Genomic DNA, 12,559 nt, shown 5'->3' with positions numbered 1-12,559 from the left:
CACACACCAGCCTGGTCAAAAGACTACACACAACAGGCATCCAATGTCCAGCCGTCGAATGGATACGCTCCGTCCTCCTAGGGAGAACACAGAGGGTCAGTCTCCCACGCTACACATCAAAGCTCAAGGACATGATCGGGGGAGTCCCTCAATGATATTCTCCCAGCCCTACCCTATTCCACATTTACAAGACACCACTTGCCACCGTCATTAGATCTCATGGCATCTCCATCATTTCCTGCGCCACTGACACCTAGCTCACCCTCTGAATGTCCAACAAGCACTCCACGACCAGTACTGACTTCAGCAAATGCATGATCTGCGTAGAAAAATGGATTAAAACCAGCTTCCTAAAACTCAAAACGGAAATTCTGATTTTCAGGGAGAAGAACATCCCCTGGTACTTCACCTGGTGGCCTTCTGAGCTTGGTCCAACACCTCTACCCTGTAACCATGCAAGAAATCTTCAAATGGATCCCCATGACTACCAAGTGTACCGTCTCTCTCAAGCCCTAGTCACTAGTAGACTAGACTTTGGCAACATACTGTATTTTGGAATCTCCAACCATCTCCTCCACAAACTTCAGACCATCCTGAAAATTGCAGCTAGACTCATCCTGGACCTCCCACATCGCGCACACATCACACCACACCTCAGAATTTCACTGGCTGACGATAAACAAAAACTGACAATTAAAACTTCTTGCGCATGCATACAAGGCACTACACAACGTAGTATCAGATTACCTCAACTGCTGCCTTCACTACCACCAACCCACCAGACTCCTCTCCCTCGTACACACGTGCCCCATCCGCAAAAGCATAATGAGTGGCCGAGCCTTCTCCTACAATGAATGACCTAGCCTTCTCCAAAACATGGCCCAACCTCTCCCCACACATCACTGCCTCCTCCTCGCTTCTTGAATTCCGCAGGAGGCTGAAGACTTGGCTTTTCACTTAACACCTAGCAGATGACCTGCACACCTGCTCCAGCACCTGGATACCCTTCGGTTGATAATTCAGATTGCAAAAGTCACACATATGCTACCCTTTCTGTCCTAAACAGGGATTTCAGGCTGGCATAAATGGGGGCTCCTTAAGTGTTCTTGTGCTATAACAAGGAATTTCCTCACATCCCTATCTTGCTTCGCACTTCCAGATAATACAGAATATCACGCGGTGGCTCAAACACGACAAAGCAATAGACACAACACTAAACCCCCTGGACTGGGATTTCACTTCATAAAATAAAGCACATCAAACACTGTTTATAGAATAAGGCTTGGGGTTTTATTTAGGCAATGCTCTCTAACAGAAAGGCTTTCCCAGATGTCAAATGAATAACACTCAAATGTGTGTATATATATATATATATATATATATATATATATATATATATGTATATATATATCTATATATGTATAGAGATAGAGATAGATATCGATGTATAGATATATATTAAGTACTGGCGGTCGCCGCAGGGATTGTCAGCTGTACTGCTGTTTAGCGCCCATTCCCTGGCAATAAATGTGCATGTTAAGTCGCTGTCCATTTACTGATTGCTATTACTGATTCAGCAGGGATGTCTACTTGCCATTCCAGACTCGCATTAGAGCACTGATACACTTAAGTTTCTCTGTATGACCAATACAAGAACTGTTTCTATTATCGACTACATTGACATACACCCATGTTGTTGTTTGCATTGTTCTGTATACCACAAAAGGAAAAAAAACCTCACATCCTTTGTTGTTACACATCAGAAAGCATTGTCGAAATTTTCTGTGCTTATATTTCATCTCACCAGACTTCATGATGTGATTGTAAGTTTTCATGATTTGCAAATGCTTAATAAAAACATTAAAAAAAAAAGTACTGGCGGTCGCCAGTAGGTAGTTATAGTTAGGACCTATTTTCCATAGGAAATGCACAATATTCGATTTCCAATAACTTTGGCGCCGGTCGACGAATCTTCGCGAAATTTGCAAAACGTATGGTCCGCTCCGGTACAGCTTCTCCTGATTGTTGCTATAAGCAGAAAGTATATATCATGCTGCTTCTTATAGCTTGCAAAATCTAACTCAAAGCTTATCTGTTCTAGTTATATTTTTTTTGTTTGAATGTTTTATTGCATTTCTTTCGTGAGAGTACAGGAAAGCAAGATAGTACAGCGGGAGCATTAATAAAGTATGGCATTTCACATCCGTTATCTATACATGATCACACAAATGAAGAAGATAAATCAGGTTAAAGCATTGAATGACAAGGATGTTAAATACAGCTGTACAAAGTCACCTCTCCATGACAACAGTTTGCTAGAACTACAGCTTTACCCAGTCTTATCCGGCAATAACAAAACCCGTATGGTAGGGTACCTATGGCAATAAATTGACAGGTGAAAAGGAATTGGTCGCGTCAGGAGACTGACGAGAGTGCATCCAGCAGGACCGGTGTAGTGCGTCCCGGGCAATAGGTAATGTCCCAGTCACAAGGAGCGTTATAGTGAGGGGGAGCCGAGCAGTTAGGGTACTACTGCATAGAAGAACATGTGCAGCATTAGTCATCGTCCCTCATTCCCAGGGTGTGCCTCTTATGCTATGCCCATGAGTGTCTCGCTCATCCCAGGGGGGATATCTACAACTGTGCTCAATGTCGTCTTACAGTCATCCAGTAAAACTCAAGAAAGAAGACCTGCAAACAATCCATACCCAATATCTTTTGCTCATAACAATGAGCAGCAATTAAGAACTTGTGAAAATAGGGACTGAAACCAAACAAAAAAGAAAAAAGGAAAATAAAAAAATATAAAGCTTACATGTAAACAAATGGGACGGGCATACGGGCAGGGGTAAATGCATGTGTTGCCGTGTCTGTAGTGGGTGTCGTCCTTATTTGTTCTAGTTTTATATGTAGAAATTCGTAAGGGAATACATTCTCAAAAGTCTGAGGCCGTCAGATTTCATAGGGCTTAGAACATGTACCAGGACTAGGAAAAAATGTCTTAACAATATTTGTAGCTTTTGTCATAACCTTAAAAAGTCTAATACTGACACCACATGTTTAGTACAGTATTTCAAAAACTGTGTTTCACCAACCAAATTTTATATTAAAATACCAAATTCTGATCCAGTCAGTAGTAGGCATAATGAATTTGTAAATGTTATATTGTGCATGCTCTGTTGCCTTATCTAGTTTAACTGAGAGGGTGTGTGCCCCATGTGTCAGTAATAATTTCACCCAAGCTACTTATTGAAGCAGTGTATGCAAGTATTTGAGGGCTTAGGTGACAAATGCAGATTTTGAATTGAATGTTGCAAGAAGTCTAGGACATCTAAGATGGACCAGAAACGGAAAACAGTGACATTCAAAATCAGGATGACCGTGAAGATTCTCTCTTGCAAGATGATGAGCAGGACACACCATCTCATTTGGATTCTACACCTTTTGATATTTCTAGGATTCACACTCTGCTGGAAAGGGCGGTAAATATATTTGGGCACCTGTGATAACGATAGAATAGTAGTGTTTCCTCTTTGATTACAAGAAAAGGGATTAAGGTACAACCCAGAAAGTTCCTCACTTCCATCCCTGTTCTAGAGTTGCATCTGGCAAGAGGGACTAATGCAGATGAAAACACCAGCTGTAGTTTCTGCCCTAGTTCCCTATCTAGAAAAGAAATATTGTGCTCCAGACCCTGCAAAATCGTACCTAATAAAAGGTCATCTTTACACAGATTGTCATTGCTGTAGGGGCTCGGTTCAGATATTGCATCACGTCATTCAAACACTCTCTGATCAGTATGCATGTGTCTTGATGCATTAGGCAAGAGTAGGTTGTATAGTAACAACTTCGGAGGCAAATGCATTGGCTATTTTAGGCTTCTATGATAGACATATGTGGGATGTCATTACCCTAAAATTCTGCCAGAGATGAATAGAGGCAGCCAAAGTGATCATGAAAGAAGGAGCCAGTGTCCTGGTTGCTGTGTTCGATGCAGCTGCTTTCCAGTGTGGCCTTCCGTCAGCTATGCAGAGAAGCTTTTCTTTGGAGCTTAAGAGTACCTCCTTTGATCTAAAGTGCTAGGGTTACCTAGCATGTGAGTAGGTGCGAAAGATCTAATAAGCCTAGGAGCGAAGAATCCCGCTAGGATTTAGTCGAACCCCATTAGCTGAATGAGTGTGTGGGACCTCGTCCTGGTCTCGAGTTGGACACCCCGCAAGGGATGTTTAGACCACTGTCAGCTGGAACGACTGCATGCAGGAGCCTCAGCGTCTCTGGTCAGTGTGTCGGCCTTGAAGTCTCGGTTCCCTCCAACTACTGATAGCAAGGTGCTGTATTTATACAGTCCTTGTGCGTGTGTTAGCCATTGTTTAGTATGAGGATAACGTATGGGATTAAACCTTGTGCATAGGTAGGAGAGGTGAAATTTACCCCCTGGGTAGTGTCCTCATAAATTATTCATATGTGCTAAAGATGTCATCTTAGCATTATTGATTGGGAAAACTCCCTCTGCATGGAACTAGGTGAAGGGTTTAGTCCATAAAAGGTGGTAATTCTTATAAGGCTTCCTGTCTTTATTTGAAGTTATGTCCATATAAGGCTTGTTTATGTGAAATGTAGCTGAGATAATGTACGGAAAGGGTACTATGATCCCTCGACCTATATTAGAGTACTGATATGAAACATAACAACCTCACTGTTTGTCTATGTCTCAGAGAGAAACTGTTATCTTAACCACATCGATGCTAGTGTTATTTTTCTCCTGTGCTGGATCTACTCATTTCCCATTGTTCATGACGAGCTCAGCTCGTCATGAGTGTATGGAGGTGTACACCATGACGAGCTGAGCTCGTCATGAGCGTCCAAGGAGTTAATCAAGAGGACAGTTTCTGCTCCCCAGCTTTTTGAGTCTACTCCTTCCTGTGTACAGATTGTGTTGAGAAATGTGAGCAGCTTTCAGCATCCGCCAAAAGTGTTGGATGCGATCTTTCCTGCACATCACCTGTCTACAACATATATATATATATATATATATATATATATATATATATATATATATATATATATATATATATATATATATATATATATATATATATATATATATATATATATATGTGTGTGTATATATATTTACTCATGAAGCTGTTACATATTTGTTTCCTGGTGCTTTGGTTTAGGAATAGGTTCTCTGAAAACATCCCTGTCCAATGTACTACAATTTGTGCTGTCCTTTGCTCATCTAGGCTGTGCGGAAGCTATGGTGAAGGGTTATATTTCAGCCTTGCAACGTTCTGTTGTCGACCAGTCCAGTCTTTCCTGTTTTCCTGTGGTATCAAAATTCCTGACCTACATGTATGCACCAATACCTTTCATTCAGCCACAATGGGATTTTAATCTAGTTATAACTTTTCTTATGGGTACTACTTTTTAACCATTTCTCAATTGTCAACTGAGGCTGCTAACTCTTCTCTAAGTAACTTTCTTAGTAGCCGTCACTTCAACTCAACGTGTTAGCGAATTTCAAGTGTGGCTCAATGATTAGAGCGGCAGACCCTGATGCAGAGGTCTAGCCCGGGACCAGGGTTTAATTCCCCGCCTCGGCGGGCTTGGGCTCAAAATTCCACGGCCCTGATAATTCTCGCCTTGGTGCCTATTCCAATCATGGAGTCCCACTCTGCAACTCTGGGCAATAGCTTGCTTAATCTCCACAACGGCCCCCACAACGCTGAGGAGGCCTGGCCTCCACCTTGGGGGTGCCCAGGAGTGGACGTCTCACAGGTAAAGCCAGGATGGCTTCCACAGCGGTATTCGTACAAGCGCCTTGAGACCCTTGCGGGTGAGTAGTGCGCTATACAAGTATCAATTTACAATTTTACAATTTACAAGCCCTTCTGTTTGTCCACCCTTTACATGCTTCTTCCCAGGCAAGTTAGTTCTTCGATAAAAAGGCTGCGTTCCTGCCTAAGGCAATGTCCTCTTTTTATCTTCGACAATCCACCACTCTACCAACCTTTTATGATCTTTCACATCTTTCTAAAGTGGAAGAAAGGTTGCCCAGATTAGACCCTAGAAGGGCTGTGTCTTATTACATCAACCATACTAAGGACCTTAGATCAATTGCCCAACTTTATATTGGTTATACAGGATCCTAAAAAGGTAAAGCAACACCCAAACAAACCATTTCCAGGTGCATTCTGTGTATGAAGATATTTTAGCCCTTTGCAAAAAAATTAAAGATCCTCCTAAAGGTCATATTCTGAGCTTATTCTACAAGAGCTAAATCTTCTACAGCAGCATTAATGAGTGGAATACCAGCAGCTGATACATGCAAAGCCACTACGTGGTCTTCTGTACATACTTATCCGTAACATTAATGTTTAGATTCTGAAGTACAAAGAGATGGACACTGTCTCATCTGTACTTCAAGATTTTCTCATTTAAACGTAGTTTTCTCCACTCCCTTCTCCTACAATTTATTGTTTGGAAATCTATTCAAACCTGAGGAATCTGCAGGTAGAAGTATCTCTCCGAAGAAATAGTTACTTCGGTAACAATCTTCCAGTTGGATATTATATCAACCTGCAGATATCTCGCTGCCACTCCTCATCATTCCTGCTAATGGAGATAAAACATTTACTTCTAAAATAAGTTAGGATTTTAATATTTAAGCAACTTGGTTATACAGTGCACCATCATAGAAATTAATTTCTCTTTAAATATCTTAATGTTGTGGCAAAAAACAGTACAACTACTGTTAAGGTGCCCTTCTTGAGTCTATATGAATCCACTGGCATAGTCACAACACATCTGACGTCATAGTGGCTTTGGAGAGCTATTACAAAAGTTTCCAGATCCAGTCTGCTCCTAGGAATATTCAACGGTGAGGAATCTGCAGGTAGTAGATAACGTCTCCTTCAGAAAACTTTCTACCAAAAGTAGGTAACTTTATTGTATCCATCACCTGCCACGAGACAGAGTGATGCATACTTGCTTCCCCTCAAGTTGGGGCCTTCCAAAAATGTGTATGCTTCGTGTTACACTTTATATCAATCAATGTGGGCTAGCTAGTTTAAGGGGAATATTTAGGTGACTCAGGTACGTCAGCAGTATAGACGAGGAAAAAACACTGTTTTCCTTAGAAAGCCCTCACCCACCGACCTAGTCGGTGGCATGCTTCATCATCGGGCCCACCACAGTGGCACCGAATGTGCCCCGGGTGTGCTTCAACGCCAGGTGACTGCGGAGCTGGTATATTGCTGAGTGTGCAGTGAAGGGGTGTGAAGGTGAAAACTTAAAATGCTATCCAGGAGGTCCCAGCACCCGAGGGTTTAGCAATATTTAATGAACTGGGCCTCTGTTAGCAGGTTAAAAAAGGCAAGAGGACGTTTACGGGAGAGTTACAATGACCTCCAGCGTCCAGTGTGGTCTACATGTTTCAGCCAGTGCCTTTTATTCTAAGCTGGCTTTCCTCAGGACCAAAGAGATGTGAAAAGGTGCAAAATTATAATAAACTTAATTTTAAGTGAGTGTTGTATTTTCTATGTGTTGCGCACGCTAAGGCGCTATAACTGTTAGAGGGGGATTCCCTCAAGCTTTTCTACACAGAACACATAGGACAGAGACAAGACGTACAGGGGAGAGTCATATTAGGGTTGCATAAATTAAAGAACCACTGTTTGCCGGCTTATAAGGTGGTGTACGACCTATATGCGGCTATGGTGAGCTCATGGGGACTCCATGGAGCTTGTGAGGGTATACTGAACCGTTAGTGAGGGGTGGTGGGCTAAAAAAACGAAATCACAAGGTGAGGTACAGGAAAGTATTGGTACTTGGTCCTCACTCTGTTATTTCTTAGTAAAAAGCCTCATGGGTCGCCTGGCAGAGAAAGAGACCCTGTGGGGATAAAATTGAGATATGCAAGGCTTTCTAACCTGTAAGGAGAGAAGTTGCTTACCCCAATGGCAGGATTAGAGGGTTACTCACGAGTAGTTCGGTCTGGTTCCTCCTGGGACCTAGTCGTCCTTCCGCGGCGCCCGATATGCAGTGAATGGGCCGCATTGTTTGTTTTTTTATACTCGTCTCGTAATCTATTTCACCTGTTCGAGATAGAAAGAGAAGGAGGTATGCGCGCAGATCGCCATGTCATGCTGCTGTGGACTGCTCATGTGCAGGGAAGCAGCGTGTGCGATCGCGCATGCGCAGAACCGTGGTGCGCGTCTATGCGCATGTGCAGAGACGAGCCTCCTATGCGCATGCGCTGTGCGTCGCCGCGTCTATTGACAACGCGAGCGCTGGAGGTGCGCTTGCGTGTGGGCCAACGTAAACAACCTGTTATGTTGCCCATGTGGACAGGTATGCGCGAGCGCTGGAGGTGCGCTTGCGTGTGGGTCAATGTAAACAATGTGGACAGATATGCGCTCGCTTATGGGGCATAATAAACAGTACTTGGACTGTGCAAGGTATTGGGCCACTGTAATGTGATATGGGAAATACCCATCTGTGCTTAATATACACTGAGTGGAAGGGAATCACTGTAGGAGAAGGAGGGTCAGGGAGAAGGACGCTCATGCAGGGGTGCACTGTCACAGGTCATATACCTTATAAGGTGATATAGAGGCAAAGGTTCACACTTGTGCAAGGTGCTGCTAGGTCGGTTTAGTCAGGCAGACCAGGGGAAGTTCACTGTGCTCACAGACAGAGCTGTATTAATGGTCATGCTGTGGTTATACAGTTAAGCTATTCCATGGAATAGCGTCGTTCAGGCCATGGATGTGAGTGGCTAAGCGGTATATCCAACGCTGTTCTTTTTGTAGGAGGAATCTCTCATCTTTGACATTGTCAAATTTCTCAATGACAGTCCAGGAGAAGTCATTTGGTGTGTGGTTGTGGGTCAGGAAGTGATCTGTGAGTTTACTGATATTTTTCCCACATCTTATTGTGCTTCTGTGTTCAGTCATTCTAGTGCGTACCTTGCGGGTAGTCATGCCGATGTATCTCAGGCCGCATCTGCAGGTTATCAAGTACACCAAGTTGGTGGAGTTGCAGTTAGTAAAGTTTCGCTGCGTCCAGGTTTTACCAGGTTCCAAATTGAGTGTTTTGGACGGGGATGTAAGGTGGCATACGCTGCAGTTGTTGCAGGGTTGGTGTCCGGTGATTTTGGGCAGGCCCCATGCGTTGACAATTGTGTTGTCTTTGTTCTGGTTTGTCGTTTGTGGCCTGGTGTTTACCAGTTGGTCTCTTAGGTTGGTGGCCCTTTTGTAGGCAAAACGCGGTTTTTCCCATTGTCTGGTGCCGGAGTTGATGATTCTCCAGTTTTGTTGTATGATGTTTGATATTTGGTTCGAAACTGTGTTGTACGTTGTCACACAGGTAAGGACTGGTTCTTCCTCAGGTTTGTCGAAGTTTTTCTAGGAGTGCCTCCCGGTTTTGATTCCTAGCTCTTTTGCGGGTTTGGTTTATTATCCTGGTAGGGTAGCCACGGTCCCTGAGTTTGTGTACCAGGTCGTTGGACTGTTGTTTGTAGTCCTTGATATTGCTACAATTACGCCTGATACGTAGAAACTGCCCGTAGGGCAAATTTTCCCTTAGGTGTCGAGGGTGAAAACTGTCAAATCTGAGCAGTGAGTTTCTTGCTGTAGGTTTGTAGAAGGTGGTGGTGGTAAGTTTCCCATTCTCAGGTTTGATGTTCAGGTCCAGGAAGGGTAGTTCAGTGGCACTGCTGGTGCACGTGAAGCGTAAGTAGGGGTCTAGTTGGTTGACCCAGAGCATGAATTTATCCAACGATTTTTGGTTTCCTTTCCATATTAAGAGTATATCGTCGATATACCGTCGCCACATTCGTATGTTGGCGGAGAAAGGGTTGGTGAGTTGTTGTACGTGTGTGTCTTCAAAATGGGCCACATACAATCCTGCCACACTAGGGGCAAAAACACTGCCCATAGACGTTCCATTCGTCTGCAAGTAGTACGTGCCTTCATATTCGAAATAGTTCTCTTTGAGAGCCAGGGCAGCGCAGTCTAAGACGAAGCTTCGGGGGGTGTTGTATTCCCAAGGGCTTGTCATTAAGACATCATGTAACACTTGTAGTGTTGCGTCTTGTGGTAGGCTAGTGTATAGGCTTTCTATGTCTAGTCCTGCCATTAGTTCTGTGGTGGGGTCAAAGTCAAGTTCCTGAATCACATTTAGTAGATGTTTGGTGTCTTTTATGTAGGAGGGAGTCTTTTGGACTAGGGGATTTAAGAAGAAATCACAGAACCGAGATAAGGGCTCTAAGAGTGACTTGATCCCTGATATGATGGGTCTACCTGGTGGTGGGGTGATGCCCTTATGTATTTTGGGGACCGTGTAGAAATATGGGGTCTTTATTTCTTTGGGGCAAAGGTAGTCCGCCTCTTGTTTAGAGATGTGTTCATTGTCTTTGGCATTGGTGACCAGTTGGTTGATGGTGACTTGTAGTCGTTCAGTTGGGTCTTTTGTAAGGCGTTTGTAGTTCCTCGTGTCGCTGAGGAGCCTCTTACACTCGAGGTCGTAGTCTGTTTTGTTCATAAGGACTATTCCTCCGCCTTTATCAGCCGGTTTGATAACCAGAGTGGGGTCACTTTGTAGGCGCTGGATGGTACTTCTATCTTTGTTGGATAGGTTGTTGAAAGTGTCCTTTTGTTGGAGTTTTTGTATGTCGGTGTAGACTGCCTGTTCGAACGTCAGGATTTCGACTTTGCCATACAGAAAATGTTTTATTGAGTTTAAACAAGCAGACTAAAGTTACAAACCCATGGAATTCAAAATGGTAACATATGTTATGATTTGTGGGTTTACATAATATTTTCAGTTATGCTTCAGTGAAAGTTCTCCCAGTCATTGAAAACGACATCCTCTGTACTGCATCCAGTCAAACCAAAGCATTAAAAAAAGTTCACATTTGCCAATTACTGTGCCTTCCAATGTTTATTAGTTTTCTTCCAAGGCTTGAATCATAGTTTCAGGTCTAGTTTTTTCAGTATGTGCTTGTCTGCCAATTGGGTGCGATTACTATTATGGTGTAGAGGTTGCAGGCGAAGCCAAATAGGCAAAGTTAACAGTGTTTGCCCATTAACTTTTGCCCGATTTAAACTGACAGTCAACTGTTCCATCCAATTGGCAAGCATGTCTCTTTACTTGGTGTGTCTAAATTATCCAGTGTGAATTTGTGGGTTTTTTCTGTTTTCTGTCAGGTGGTGGCCAGCTGAGATCTGCAATCCCAGGTCAGTGCCTCTCAACATACAGGCTCTCAAACATGAAATTGGAGACTTTCCAGTGTTTTTCTTCGGTTCCCACGACTACTACTGGGTGCATCGGGGTAGGGTTTTTCCCTATGTTGAAGGGGATAAAAGCTTTGCAGATGGACAACATAGTTCGAACAAGACATTCAAAAAAGGTAACTTTAGAAAAATAAAAATTGTGTATAGTGCGTATTGCCTGAGATTGGGGTTCTGCAGAAGAGTTAGAACTGTAATAAATGTTCAATTTAAGCATATTGTTTATATATCTGTTCACATGGCTCCATATGCTTCTACAGCAAGCTTGTTGATACTTTGTTCATCAAGCTAGTATTCTTATTGCGGGTCTCCAGTGTGGTAAAGGGACTGGAAGCTTGTTGCTTTTCATCTGGTTCTAGCAGCTTCAAAACAAATGAAACCTGGGTGCATCTGAAGAGAAGACATGACTCCTCACAAATCAGTAGTGTCAGTGTGTTTGCTAGGATATTATATCAGTAGTAACTATTGGAAATTAGATTTATTTAAAGGAAGTTGTTCATGTGCAGTGCAGAATTAGACTCGTTGTATTTTTGAAATGTATTTGAGGTAAATCCCTAGGCAATCGTAAGTTCAACTACATTTAAAGACTCATTTCAGACAAAACCATAATATGAACAAATTCAGTGTCAACTACAAAGATTCTTTTAAAAAATTGAAACTTTAAATTGTATTCTTTTCAAGTTAAAATAGCGAATAGAATGATGTTTACATGCACAAAGCCATCTTGATGGGCCTATATTTTACATATAAAGGACAATCACAATACAATATAAAACAAGTGACATATAGTACAAAACTATACAAAAATATGTGTTTTCAATAACATAATAAGACCATTTCTGAGAACAAAAATGACAAACAAAAAGTGGCTATATGATGGATCTTCTTCAACGTGCTTTCGGCGCCAACTGCGCCTTCATCAGGAAAGGCCACACACAGAGACTTTCTATTTATCCACGGTAGGGGAAAAAAGGATATATTTATTCCTCCACTTACGTCTCACAAGATTTTCTTAATCAGAATGCGGTATTAAAAAAATCGCTGTACCTATTTATGCCAAAAGTTGACAATTGATGAGTCATCCGATAGCGTGAGTGTCTCGCTGTCTATGGACCATATTGAGGGTTCATGATAATTCCAACTCTCCAAGACTTGATATGTCTTCAACTGGTACATGAATTAGTGATAGTGACAAGTGCTCCTTGTTTGAGGATCGAGATGCGACTGTTGCACGGCTTATAAAAGCTTTATTGAAAACTATT

At 42.5% G+C, this 12,559-nt stretch overlaps 1 protein-coding gene across 2 annotated transcripts in view; it reads left to right on the top strand.

Moving 5' to 3' along the window:
- NSD3 (nuclear receptor binding SET domain protein 3) overlaps positions 1-12,559 on the top strand; it is a 1,769,888-nt gene that overhangs the window by 1,282,776 nt on the left and 474,553 nt on the right. For both annotated transcript variants that reach the window (XM_086943639.1, XM_086943638.1), the window contains one exon: positions 11,214-11,416. In XM_086943639.1, the coding sequence (XP_086799765.1) occupies positions 11,214-11,416 (203 nt within the window). The remainder of the gene's footprint in view (positions 1-11,213; positions 11,417-12,559) is intronic.

This window comes from Lissotriton vulgaris, chromosome 11, assembly GCF_964263255.1.
Source record: "Lissotriton vulgaris chromosome 11, aLisVul1.2, whole genome shotgun sequence".
In the NCBI taxonomy this organism is placed as follows: domain Eukaryota; kingdom Metazoa; phylum Chordata; class Amphibia; order Caudata; family Salamandridae; genus Lissotriton; species Lissotriton vulgaris.
This window is presented reverse-complemented; position numbering and strand designations above follow the sequence as displayed.